The following is a 14,809-nucleotide window of genomic DNA, read 5'->3' as shown; positions in this document are numbered from 1 at the left end:
GTGGTGGAGTGAGAGGATTTGTTGAGTGATTTAGGGGATTTTGTGTAAGAGAATATGTACTTTTGCTTGTTTAACAAGCAAGCTTCTTACATGAAAGTGATGTGACCTTTTCGATGGCACATTCTCGATTAAACCGTTCCCGATTATTGTCGACTAATACCCAAGCGGATAATAAAAATCTCCCGATTTCAGTTTACGGTTAGAACTTCGAAACATGGATTTCGGAGTGAACAAAAATTAGAAATGCGTCATGGACAAACTTGATGTCTATCTTGACTCGAAATAATATTTCGAAGCCAATGGCGCAATCAAAATTCGATTCCGAGTTACGAACTCAAAAACACGTTATTGGGCCGAATTCGGGCGAATTTGGGTCCGACAGAACCTCAAAAACTTTCCGTCACAGAAAATTACGAAAGTTTACCAAAAAAATAGGAAATCACAAAACAAGACTAACACTCAACTATGGTTTAGTCTAATTCAATAGCGATTAATTTCTAAATTTAATCGTTTTTAAAATAAATAATTAATAAAAGATACACATAAAATTCACGGTGTTACAAGGTTCACGACAATGATCAAGAAAAGGAAGTGAAGAATAGGAGATGTGGAAATAGAAAGAAGAAGATGACAATATCATGTGGTTTTTCAATGAACCTACCCATTCTTGATGGGAATAATTTTAATCATTGGAGTATCCAGATGAAGGCCATTTTCGGGATTCAAGAGTTCTTGGATGTGCAGATTGAAGTTCATCCACTCAATTAGAACCCAACAGAAGCCCAAATATTGGAGTGGGCAGAGCCAATTTCGGAAAAAATCTCAGTTGCCTTTTCAGCCAAAGAAGCATGGGAGATCCTTGACAAGTGTTATTCTAGTATAGTGAAAGTAAAGAAGGTAATGTTGCAAATAATGAGAAGACAATATGAGTTACTGCAGATAGAGCAAAAAGAATCCATCTCTAAATACTTCATAAGAATCCGAGCTTTAACCAACTTGATGAGGAGCTGTGGGGAGCAATTGGTTGGACAAGGTATTGTTGAGAAAATACTTAGAACCTTTTCTGCAAAATTTGATCATGTAGTAGTAGCATTTCAAGAATCTAAAGACAGTGAGAACCTAACAATTGATGAGTTATAAGGCTCATTGGAAGCACAAGAGTAGAGGCTCATGGAAAGATTATCATAAAGGCAGTCTCAACAAGCTTTAAGTGTCCAATTCAAGAAGAAAGGTAATTCTGCTTATGTTGATAGGCAGATCAGAAGTAGTAGAAGGTGGAATGAAGATAATGGTAGTGATGCTTGGAAATCAAACTTGATTAATAGTGGAAGCCACAAGTATGGAACACCTAAGTTGATTCATGATCTTGAATCCAGAAATGTTAGAGGAAAAGGGGGCAATTTCAGTGGAAAGAAAAAGAAAGACAAAAGCAAGATCCAGTGTTTCAACTACAACTACTAGGGCCATTTTGCCTCTGAATGTAAATTCAAAAGAAGAAACAAAGAAACAAATGCTAGATTGTCAAAGATGATGAATCAGAAGAAGAAGTATTGCTAATGGCAGAGGGAGTAGCTTCAAACTCAAGGAAAACTGACTCAAATGAGAATTCAGTTACAAGCATAGAAGAAACTAAATCAGATGAAGATGTGTTGATGATGATCACAACTAAGGATACTCAACAATCATCCTTAGAGAGTTGGTTTCTAGACACAGGATGCTCCAATCATATGACTGGTCACAAGGATTGGTTCATCTCACTTGATAACTCAGTCAAGACTAAGGTCAAGTTTGCTTATGACAGCTCAATCAATGTAGAAGGGACATGAAAGATCTTGATAAAAAGGGAGGATGGTGAAGTATCTAGCATCTCAAATTTCCTTTGTGTACTAAGAATGATAAACAATCTCATTAGTCTTGGGCAATTGCTTGAAAAATGTTATAAGATGAGGATGGAAGACAGAGTGCTAAAGATCTTCAACAAGAAAGGGAAACTAATCTTGAAGGCTCCAATATCAAATAATAGAACCTCTAAGATATGAATCCACTTAAGTGATCATAAGTGCTTAAAGTCCACAAGAGTATGACATCAAAGAATTTGTCATCTAAATCTTAAAAGTTTAGATTTGTTGAACAAAGCTGGAATGGTAACAGGACTACCTGAAATCAACACCACTACTAGCATGTGTGAAGATTGCATTATCAACAAACAGACAAGAAACAAATTCACCTCACAGATTCCAACAAAAACAAGTAGACCCTTAGAAGTGGTTTACACAGATGTTTGTGGTCCTTTTGAAGCTCAGTCACTAGAAGGAAACAATTACTTTGTGACCTTCAAAGATGACTACACAAGGATGCTATGGATTTATCTGATTAAGAAGAAAAGTGAAGTGTTTGAAAAGTTTAAAAGCTTTAAAGCACTTGTTGAGAATCAGTGTGAAAGGAAGCTAATGTTGTTGAGAAGTGATGGAGGAGGTGAATATGTATCGAATGAGCTGCATGAATTCTGCAACAGAGAGGGTATCACACATGAAGTGGTTGCACCATACACCCTTCAACATAATAGCACAACTGAAAGGATCAATAGAACTCTGCTAAACATGGTAAGGGGCATGCTGAAATCAAAAGGACTACCTAAGAGATTATGGAGGGAAGCTATGACCACTGCAGCCTATGTTGAAAATAGATTTCCTACAAAAAAGGCTGAAATGGATGACACTTGAGGAAGCTTGGTCAGGGATCAAGCCTGATGTGAAACACTTTAGGATCTTTGGGTCAATTTGCTTTAAGCATATACCAGATAACAAAAGGAAGAAACTAGATGACAAAGGAGAAAAGCTCATCTTCCTAGGGTACCATACAATAGAAGCCTATAAGATCTATAATCCAAAGACAAATTCCATCTCATACAGTAGATACATCAAATTTGATGAGACTCAAGTTTGGGATTGAACACAACAGATGCACCCTTAGCAAGGGCAGGTCAGATGGATATAGAAGAAAATCAGGACACAACAGAAAGAATCACAACAAATGCAGATAGTAGTGCTGCAACTGATAGACCTCAGAGGCAAAGACAAGTGTTAATCAGATTGAGGGATTATGAAGTATTTTATGATACCTCAATCACAACAGATGGTGATCTAGTACATATGGCATTATTGGCAGAAATAAAACCAATTAGTTTTGAACAAGTTGCCAAAGAGTCTTGTTGGATTGAAGCTATGAATGAAGATATAAGATTAATAAAAAGAAACAAGACTTGGGATCTTACAACACTACCTAGAGGGAAGAAAGCTATTCCAGTCAAATGGGTCTACATGGTGAAAGTAAAGCCAAATGGAAATGTGGCCAAGTACAAGGCCAGGTTGGTTGCAAAAGGCTTTCTGAAGAGTCTTGGCCTGGACTTTGATGAAGAATTTGCACCAATTGCAAGAACAGAAACAGTGAGACTAGTCATAGCAATTGCAAGTACAAAGAACTAATCTCTAAGCCAATTAGATGTGAAGTGAGCTTTTATAAATGGCCCCTTGGAAAAAGAAGTCTTTGTAACCCATCCTCAAGGTTTTGAAGTTCCTGGACAAGAAAAAAAAAGTCTACAAATTGCATAAGGCTCTTTATGGATGGAGACATGCACTCATGGAATGGATTAAGAGAATAGATGGTTTCTTCTTGAAACAAAGGCCTCATCAGATGCAAGAATGAGCATGAAATCTATATAAAGGAAACATCCACTGAGGCATCAATCATAATATGCTTATATGTGGATTATCTATTGACCACTAGTTGCAACAATAAAGAGATAGAGGACATCAAGACAAAACTGAAGCTGGAATTTGAAATGTCAAACCTAGGAACACTCTCATATTTCCTAGGAATTGAGTTTGCTAAAACTAGCAGATGGATCTTGATGCATTAGAACAAGTACACCTCAGAAGTACTTAAGAGGTTTAACATGTCTAATTATAATCTGTTGCAACACCAGTAGAAGTTGGCAATATCCTCTGCAAAAGAAGTCTATGTGATGAAGTTGTTGACTTAACACTCTATAGACAAATAATAGGGTCACTAAGATATATCTACAACTCTAGGCCAGATATAGCCTGTGGAGTTAGGCTGGTTAGCATATACATGAAAGACCCTAGAAGATTACACTTACAAGCAGCTAGGGAATTGCTCAGATACTTGAAAGGAAGTCTAGATTATGGGGTGTTATTGCCTGCAAGTAATGAGAAGAAACTAAGACTCCTTGATATAGATTGGTGTGAAGATAAGGATGATAGGAAGAGTACCACAAGATACATATTCAAGTATGGAAATGCATCTGTTAGTTGGAATTCAAAGAAGCAAGAAGTGGTTGTACTCTCATCTTGTGAAACTAAGTATATAGTTGCATGCCTAGGAGGTTGTCAAGGTCTATGGCTACAATCTCTCTCAAGGAAATGGGTGTGCATACAGAAGAGACTATGCTGATTTTTGTGGACAACAAACCAGCAATCAATCTCTCCAAGAATCCAGTCTCCCATGGGCATAGCAAGCACATAGAGACCAAGTATAACTTCTTGAGTGATCAAGTGGAGAAAGGGAAGTTGGAATTGGAATTCTGCACTTCCTTGGAGCAACAGGCTGATATACTAACAAAACCATTGAGGAGAGAAGCTTTTGAAAAACGGATAAGGCAACTTGGAGTTGTGAGTTTGGCTAGCTTGAATTAAGGTGGAGTGTTAAGAGTGTAAATGTAATTCAATAGCTTGTGAAAGTAGGACTGTATTGGGCCTAGAATAAATTGAAATGGGCTTGTAATAGAATCCTACTATAAATAGAAAGTAGTTGTTAGGTTGGTGGTTAATCCCAACTTACACATTGCCATTTTTGGTGTATACACTTATCATTTTCTCTTCCCATTCTTTCTCTCAAACTCAATCAATGTTAAGCATAAAACATAATCCTAACAATATAAAATAGGAGGTTTGTATATATATATGTATAGAAAAGGAAAAATAATTTGTGTAATTTTATTGAAACTCAAGAGTATCAGTATAATTAACTCATATTTTTATTACTACCGTACCATCGACCCCATGCAATACAAATAAAACTCGATTATATTGTTGTAATCCTTAAATTAAAATGAGATAATATTTATCTTTTAATATTTACCAACATTTGCTTTGTGCATAATTGCACACATTAAAATCTTACATAAACTCACATTAAACTTGTAATTTAAGAGGTTATGTGATGAGATTAGAAGAGGAGGAGGAGTTAAAGGTGGTGTATCACAGTGGCGGAGCTTTATGAGGGCAGGTGGGGGCAATTGCCCCCATGGATTTTTGTTTCATTTGTTTAAAAAAAAATTATTTACCTTTTTCTAATATATATTTTTACCTTATACAAATTGTATATTTCTTCTAAAAATTTAGATAATAGATAAAGTTCTTTAGATGTGTAAATATAGATATTGCTTATAATATTTTTATTTCATTTGAGTTCATATTGATGTTGCACTTAAGAAAATATTATAAAATCATAAATTGTCTTTGTCAAACTTTTGTATCAAAAGTCCTAATATTCTATGTATTTTTATAAATCATTTAATATTTATAACATATGTATTTTTGTGCCAAAATATACCTATGGACTTCAATGTGAGTAAGAAATGGTTTATTTGAGATGTTAGTTTCAACCTTTTATTATTGATGTTGTTAGTAATTCATGTTTGAAAAACTATCAATCAGCTCTGAATAAAGTGCAACTTTGATGATATAGTAAAAGTAAATTCATATAATTTGTTTGATCAAGTTATTTGTCTTATCTTAACTATCATGATTTAACTACTATAGGAAGACAATTTTCAGCAACGAATACAACAAATAAATTTTTGTAGTAAAATAGAAGATGAATTTCTTGTAGATAACATTATGATTTATTGAAATATAAATAGCTGAAATTTTTACTCTTAATTCGATTATAGATGAATTGAAGTCTTTAGTTAAGAGGGACATTTTAAATGAATATACATTTATTTTGATGTTTTTAATTTTTAATTATTATTATTTAGAATTAATATGTTAGTTTGAAACTTTGAAATAATTCTAATTACAAATTACAATTAAATATTATTGCCCCTCCTAGACTCTAGCTCAAGAGTCGCCATTTGGGGGCTATGGTGCTGATTCAAAAGCTCTTCAAAGAGAGAGAGAATGAACATTCTGATAATGGTTGGATTTTTATGTTTTGTGCAGTTGAAGTGACTGTAAAAAGATGAGGAGGATCAACTCATCTTTTCAAAAAGGATGGTCTTTTGTGTTTGGTTGGGTAGTTTCTGTAATATGTGGGGTTCCCTTGTTATGGATATAGTGCTTATTCATGCACCAAAACTTTTTTTTTTGCTTCTTGTCGTGCACTTCTTCATATTTGATTCTCTTCTTACTTGCCAGAACCAGACATGCATTAGATTTCAGATCTTTTTGATTAGCCTTAGACAATTTATGTGACCATCTTTCAATTCTTCACCTTTCCATTATTGTTATCTGCTTCTACTTGTATTACTCTATTTGTCCTTCAATCTACTCTGGTATTTATGCTATGCTTCTATTCGGATCCATTCATGTCCCTTTATCTGGTTGCTTATTTTCTGTTTGATTCCATTACAATTTACTATATATGGAGAGCCTAAAGATCATTTTTTGCTTGATTTTAATTTTTCTATATGGAAATGAATGATGAAAATCTGGTTTTGAATTTCTATGCAGCTTTCATCATTTAAAATCTCCTCACAAATGTTGATTTAATTTTCTCCACCAATATTTGGATAGAAAGCTAGATATTCTGAGTAACTAGAGGATTGGATAATGTTTAAAGGGTGAGATTAAAAGATAAATATTATAACATTCTTTCTTATTTTTTTAGAATAGATACTTAACTAGGATATCAATCTATCAGTTAGTCATACAGTATTATTAACTTTTAAATGTCTAATGTAAGACTTTAGTAAATTTTTTAGGAAAACTTTTTATTTGTACTAGAAATTTTTTGTGCAACATCCTTTCAAAGAAGGGTGTGTTTTCATGCTTTTCTTTCTTTATTTAAACTTGTAACATTTTTTTGTTAATGAATAGAGAAAAAAAACTTTCATACACACATATTTTATATAAATTGTTTGAATAATAAATATGAACTATAAGTATGAACCATTTAATTACATATACATAATTAACACTAAAAACTAATTAATGATCACATCATTATTTAAAACAATTGTATTATTTATTTTTCAATCTTCACTATTTAAATAAATAAAAATTTGCTAGTGTTTCAAATTTTGTCCGCCTAGTAATAATGAAGCAAAAATAAAAAAAAATCAACAAATATTTAATTTTTTTCAATTTACAATCTGATCTTTTCCATATAGATTTAATAATGTTTATTTCTCATATTAATTATTTATCATAAATATTTCCCTAACAGATATTGCTTTCTTTCCTATAATAACTATGTTAAACGTGTTAATGATGTTTGGAGCAGAAACAAGCACCTATAAAACGATGCCTTTGGTCTACTTCATAGGTGGTTCTTCCCTCGACTCATTTATTGTGTTTCGTGTTGCAGTTGGTGCATGGGTTCAATGGAGGGACATAACAAAAACGTGGCTAGCAAAGGATTGTTCATTGTGGCATTTGGTTCTGAAACCAAAAAGGGTGTTGCTGGTGCTGTCTAAATCCTTTGTTGGGAACAATAAACAAAAGAACCAAATATATCTTAGATTCATAATCATATAGATTTAACATGGTTTGGGCGGTGGTGTCAGAATTTGAGCAAGTGGGGTTGTCTCTAACTCTGTCTTTTGAGAAAATATTATATATATGTTTATGTTTCAGATAGCTTTTTTCTGTTGCCAATATCTTCATAGGTTGTGTTACCATTTTAGTAAGTAACTTTGTTCTTTGAGTCTCTGGGAAAAGAAAAATAAATAAAACCCATGTTAAAAAATATATTTTTGCATTCTTTCTGGTCTCGATTTGTGGAAAAGATTCTGTTTTACTAGGAAAATATACCATATTTCTAGTTCATCTTTTATTCACCTATGAATTTCAACCAGTCACTTCACATTCCTTTTTTATTTCTCTAGAAAATCTATACTGTTGAGTTAAGGTGTTTGAAGCTGTGGTTAAAACTTAGGATTTGGATCCAAATAAGGAAGGAAAGTGAGAAACATAGCTATTTCATTTGGCCAAGATGAAGTTTATGAAACTTGGATCTAAGCCTGATTCTTTTCAGAATGATGGTGATAATATCAGGTATGATATGAGATCAGTCTCTGATCTCTCTTGCCAGAACTTCATTTCACTTGTGCTATTTTTTTCGTATCATTTCTCATCTTATGGATAAGAAACTAATCTCTTTCAAACTCTTGGACTTTTGGTCTTTCTGTCGATCCACTTGTGTTATGTGTTAAAGTCTATTTTCCCTTTGGGGCTCTTATCTCTTATTCTTACTATTTTTCTTTCAAAACACATAATTGGTTTCTTTTTTATCTTGTTTGGTTCCTGATCATATTTCATTTTTCATGTGTTTTCCCTCTATCTGAACAATCAATCCTAGTAGACATCAAAATCACATTCAGCTTCATGGTTTTTGTCTTGATGGACTTTTTATTTTCATTTTTTCCTTAATTTTTCATATTGTTAAAAGAAATTGGAATTTTGACTCCTATTACAGAACAAGATCGGATAATAATTTTATTCTCCTAGTGGTTCTTCCAGTCTGAAACTACTATAGAATCCAGATTTTAATGTATTTGATTTCTGCTTGTAATTCATGCATGCATATTATTATATATTAGATTGTGATTAATTAGCTTAAATTAATTTTAAGATGGTATGTTGTAAATTGTAATGTTAAAACTCCTAATTATATATTTTTATCACAGTAGGATAAGCAATCATCCATACAATATATATAGTCTAGAGAAAGATTAATATTTTACTGAATTGTATTGAACTTCTATGCGGTCCTACTGTGTTTGAAATAATAAAAAATAAAAAAAAATCATTACACTTTGTAATTATTTCTTGAATGAAACTTGTTAGAATGATATTATTTTTTAAGAGTTCAATTTATTTGCAATTAATGTTGTATTATAATTGAGGATTTTAAACCATATCACATTTTTAGTAATCATTTCATTTCCAATTTAATTCTTGTCATTTCTTTCCAATGACAGTTAATCTGGACAGTATATCATGCATGGCTTCCTTTGATATACAGTACTAGGATGTTCACTATTTACATGCTAATTTTATATGGAAACTAAAATTAATGGTGTGAACAATAAAAATATTTGAACTAAAACAAGCGTTTATTCTTCTTACAAAACACTAAAATCTCTTGCCACCATCTAGTTATATTCACTAAACTTAAGCTTTTGTGTTACAAGATTTTAGATGTATGTAACCAACAAGTCATAAGAATTTATAGGGATTTTGTCTTTGTTTGCATTATTTATGGAGAAAATGACATTATATTTTAAATCTGCAGCAGGTTCAGTTAATTTTTCTTGGGATTTTATTTTTCTCCTTTAATTGTTTAATCATCTTGATTTGTTTCTTTCGTTTAAAACTAACACGAACCGGAACATATTTGTCAGGTATGTGGCGACTGAGTTGGCAACTGACATAGCCATAAATGTTGGAGATGTAAAGTTTTATCTCCATAAGGTAAGATTCAATCTGACATTGAGGTGATATAGTGTTCTGATATATAGCTTGCATGGTAAGCGAATAGCGAATTTATCTTCTGGATTAGGACAAATATCCCTTTATTAGAGATAGAATTCAGTAATTCAATCCAACTGCTATGAAGGATCATCACATGTCCTGTCAATACTTGTTTACAGGAAAAACATAGGATCAAATGATGTTTTAAGGCTAAACTAGTTTAATCAGTTCGTTCTCGACTAAGTAGGTAGGGATGCAGGGTAAAATTATGTATGTAATTATGTATTCTTAATCATAAGCTGACCAGGTTGGTTTTATTTTGGACTAGTACAAATTGTTTTGGTATTTAGAGCCTGGAGGTTTGTATCTGTCAAAAGTTCTTGATTGGATTTCATAATAGCTTTACATACTTTATTAACCAAAATAATATTTTTGTAATTATTATTATACGCAATTGGTTTGTTGAATGTGCCCTTGATCCCTATGTAAATTAGTTAATTCTGATCGTGGTGTTATACTTTCTATTTCTCATCACAATCTTAAACTGAATCAATATCTGCAGTTTCCTCTTTTGTCCAAAAGTGCGCGCTTCCAAAAGCTAGTTACACAAACAAATGAGGAGAATAGCAATGAAGTTCATATCCATGATATTCCAGGAGGACCGGCTGCTTTTGAAATATGCGTCAAGTTCTGTTATGGTATGACTGTCACACTAAACGCATACAATGTCGTTGCAGCTCGGTGTGCTGCAGAGTATCTCGAGATGTATGAAACTGTTGAGAAAGGCAATCTTATCTACAAGATTGAGGTCTTCCTCAATTCCAGCATTTTCCGGAGTTGGAAAGACTCGATTATTGCTCTTCAAACTACGAAGTCTCTTCTTCCGTGGTCCGAGGAACTCAAGATAGTGAGCCACTTCCTTGACTCTATAGCTACCAAGGCTTCAATGAATACATCAAAGGTGGAGTGGTCATACACCTATAACCGGAAAAAGTTGCCATCTGAAAATGGTAATGATCCTCATTGGAATGGTATGAGGAAACCACAAATAGTTCCAAAAGATTGGTGGGTGGAAGACCTTTGTGAGCTCCAACTCGATCTCTACGAACGGGTCCTAACAGCAATAATAACAAAAGGCAATGTTTCCGGTGCTGTAATTGGAGAAGCTCTGAATGCTTATGCCTCAAGAAGGATGCCTGGTTTCAACAAGGGAATAATCCAAGGTGGAGATGTTGTAAAGAATAGATTATTTCTGGAAAAAATTAGCCGACTATTGCCCACGGATGCAAGCAGCATTTCTTTCAGTTTCCTGCTGAAGTTATTAAGGGCAGCTATTCTGGTGGAATGTGAGGAGTTGGAGAGATCGGAACTGATGAGGAGAATAGGTAAGTGCCTTGATGAGGCTAATGTAGCTGATCTATTGATTTGTGCCCCAGTTGGTGAGGCGATTTTCGATGTTGATACCGTGCAAAGGCTAGTTGAAGAGTTCGTAGCAGGTTGGCAACATGCTCAGACTGATTCTCTATTGGAAGAAGAACTGCAGGAGATTAGCAGCCCCAAGATGGTATCAAATCCTTCTAAGTTGAAGGTGGCAAAACTGGTGGATGGCTACTTGGCCGAGATTGCACGTGATCCCAGTTTACCTGTTTCGAAATTTGTTAATCTTGCTGAATTGGTATCAAGCTTCCCAAGACCATTTCATGATGGCCTTTATCGCGCCATTGACATGTATTTAAAGGTAAGTTCTTCCTACTCGAAGTTAGTCTGCCAGCTCTGGAAGTATATACTAGTCAAGTTTAGTTGCTCATATTCCCATTCTTCTTTCGCCATTGATATTTTGAACATTTTCCCTAATCGGCTAAAGGTATAATTGCGGTTTTCAATAGGATCCATTGCTATATCCAGACATATGTTCTTTTCTGCAATTAAATAAAGCACAATCCAAAAATGTTAAAGATAAGGAACTCTTAACTGACATAATCCGATACATAATTCATATCTGTAAAGTTTGATGAGGAGTGGTGACTTAGCCTATCGTTTTTTCATGCAGTCATAGTATAATATCTAGTCATCAAAATCTCCACATTAATTTTCCTAGTGTACTCAATAAAATAACATTAATGGAGTAATTCCATTGATGTTAACAAAATTTCCAAGGCTAACTATAGTACAATGTCATGCAGGAACATCCTGGAATCAGCAAGAGCGAGAGGAAAAGAATGTGTAGGTTGATGGACTGCAGGAAATTATCTGCAGAGGCTTGCATGCATGCTGTGCAGAATGAGCGTCTTCCGATGCGTGTTGTTGTGCAGGTTCTCTTCTTTGAACAACTGAGAGCTACACCATCTTCTGGAGGTACCAGCACACCGGATCTTCCCGGGTCTATCAGGGCCTTGCTTCCTGGCGGATCTCATGGAAGCTCAAGGTCCACTACAACAAATGCAGAAGAGGAATGGGACACTATGGGAACAGCGGAGCACATAAATGCACTGAAAGGAGAACTCGCCACACTAAAATTATCAGCTGGAGGTAGCGAGGGTAGCAGTAGAAACAGCCACGGCGGCGGTAAAGGCAACAATGTAGAGAAAGTAGTTGCTGCTAATAAAATGAAAAGTCTCATGTCAAAGAGGTTATTCTCTAAGATTTGGTCAAGCAAAGAAAGAAGCAGTGAGCTAACTAGCTCTGATACATCAGAGAGCCCTGATTCTACTGTTGCAGAGGAAACAAAATCTACTCCATCTAGAAGTAGGAGAGTTTCAGTATCTTAGAGCATGTTTTAAAAGACTTCAAGCTCCAATTATTGTATAATCTTCTTACTCTAGTAGCATTAGGAGTTAGTTCTTACTAACATCTTCCAGTTGATTACCAGTTTTCCAGTTGAACCAGCCGGTATGGTCCGGTTTTCACAACCCTGGATTATCCCGTGGAACTTCGAGCAAATGTTTGGATGTGTAGTCAAAGAATGAGGCACCAAGATAAGTATATGTTGATTGTGGTTATATCATAGTTCATATCTCTTGGATGCAACTTTCAATCAGTCATTATGGTGTTATTAGAATAGTGATAAGCTAAAGTAGTGACCCAACTTTGATGTAATATAATGAGAAAAGGAATGTCATTGCTCTTCACTTCTTTAACCTTCCACATCTTAGTTTGAATATGGTTATTGGAGATTGGTTTGTGATTAACAATATTAGTAAGCTTAGCTTTTAAAGGAAAGGCCAAGTATTAGTAAAATCTGTTAGACTTGGCTTAAAATTTAGGATGTAATGAGTTACCATCAATTGGACACATTAGGTATGGAGAATTTAATTATTCCATTCTCTTAGATAAGATACCTGATATGAAAGATTGATATAAAAGAGAATTCAAAATAAATTAATTTGGGTATTGCAACTGAAAATCATTTAGTTGAATGTATGATGTATTAGGATTTACTTTCAATTGGTCTATACCAATTGTTTAAATAAACTAGCAATCAAATCTTAAAAAAGAATAAAAAATAGAGGGAATAACAATGGCCACAAATAAAAAAATTTATTCTCTAATATATAGCTGTAGTTTCTTAATGCTCTCGGAATATTAGGCATAATTTTTTTGTATTATTTTCTATTCTCCATATTCTATTTTAATATTTAATTGTTCACTTGTTTCCAACAATTCATTCTGTTAGACAAGATAACTGATATGGAAGATTGAGATATAAGAGAATTCAAAATAATTAATTCGGGTTAAGAAACTGAAAATCATTTACTTGAATTAATGATGTTTCTATTTGTTAGCAAATCCAGGTGAGCTAACTATGTAAACTCTTGAATTTGGTTGCTATATTCAGATGTAAAGCAATACCAGGTATTTTGATTTCCCAGAATTTGAAGTTCAATGCTGATATAAAGACAGCATGGAGATTTTAATGAGCTTTTGCAAAAATGTATAAATCTTTCATTAGGCAACAACATCATCACGCTACCCTGTCTTATTAGCACTCCAAAATTTTAGAAAGAATTTGATGTTAAGTTCAATTCGTAGTTAGTCTCCATGTTTATATTTATGTCACTCTTCTCTATTATCATAAAGGATTGTACACTCGGAATACAATACTCTAGATATCATGTGCATGTGGGATGTAACGTTATTAAGTACTATATGTGTAGTGTAAGCTTTTAAATAATGGTAGTGGTTGCAATTTTGGAGACTACAAAAACCTCTAAGTTATGGACTATTGTAGGCAAATGTGGTTGATAATTGCGACCCATTTTCGGTTGCACAACTTTGTTTAGAGTTGTCACTATATTTTATAGTTAAAAATGTAAAAAAAAATTTTAAGCTCAATTACATTGGACTTTTGATATTCAGGTTCAGGAGTCGGTTACAAGGTAGGGAAAGTATTAGTACCCTACCCACCGCCTTAGGCACTACCCTTCACTAAAATATATGACTTTATTATTATTATTATTATTAAATTGTCTGATTAATTAATTCAGGTTCAGAAGTCGGTTACAAAGTAGGGAAGGTATTAGCACCCTACCCACTCACCTTAGGCAGTACCTTCACTAAAATATATGACTTTATTATTATTATTATCATTATTATTATTAAATTGTCTGATTAATTAATTAATTATTAAAAAGAAAAAATATTTATTTTTATTATGATGTCTAACAAGATTGACTCTGGTCCTACGTATCTCTATTAAGGGAATTAAGCCTTACGTAGTTCTTTAGGTAGAAAAAGATTGATTGGTTGAGTGTATTTTAATTAAAGGAAATATAAGTTTTGTTTATTATTGAAAAAAATGTTTTTATTTGATTAATTTTTGTTACTTATTTAATTAAGAAAATAAAGTTAATTGATTTTGAGTTTTAATTGATTGAAAAAAGTGGCGTAGCACGTTCTGTCGAAGATGATCTGAGAAGAAAGAGACCTCTAGGGCGACCTTCTCTCCGTCTTTGATTAAATTTCAAAGTCATTATTTCTAAAAAGTGCTTGTTCGTCATGTTTTATTTAAAAATGTTAAAAAATTATTAATCTACCCAAATATTTATAGAAATTAATTTTTATTAATTATCCAAAAAAAAGGTTTGCTTAAT

At 33.4% G+C, this 14,809-nt stretch overlaps 1 protein-coding gene across 1 annotated transcript; it reads left to right on the top strand.

Moving 5' to 3' along the window:
• Positions 1-8,231: 8,231 nt before the first annotated feature.
• On the top strand, positions 8,232-12,856 carry LOC109339729 (BTB/POZ domain-containing protein NPY5-like; the record flags this gene model as incomplete). Its single annotated transcript, XM_019577229.1, is given in 4 exon segments — positions 8,232-8,300; positions 9,650-9,719; positions 10,282-11,457; positions 11,903-12,856. Coding segments are annotated over 4 exon segments (1,893 nt in total). The 3' UTR covers positions 12,488-12,856.
• Between the last annotated feature and the right edge of the window lie 1,953 nt (positions 12,857-14,809).

Source organism: Lupinus angustifolius, unplaced genomic scaffold, assembly GCF_001865875.1.
Source record: "Lupinus angustifolius cultivar Tanjil unplaced genomic scaffold, LupAngTanjil_v1.0 Scaffold_94_1, whole genome shotgun sequence".
NCBI lineage: Eukaryota > Viridiplantae > Streptophyta > Magnoliopsida > Fabales > Fabaceae > Lupinus > Lupinus angustifolius.
Note: the sequence above shows the minus strand (reverse complement) of the source record. Positions and strands in the feature narration are given on the sequence as shown.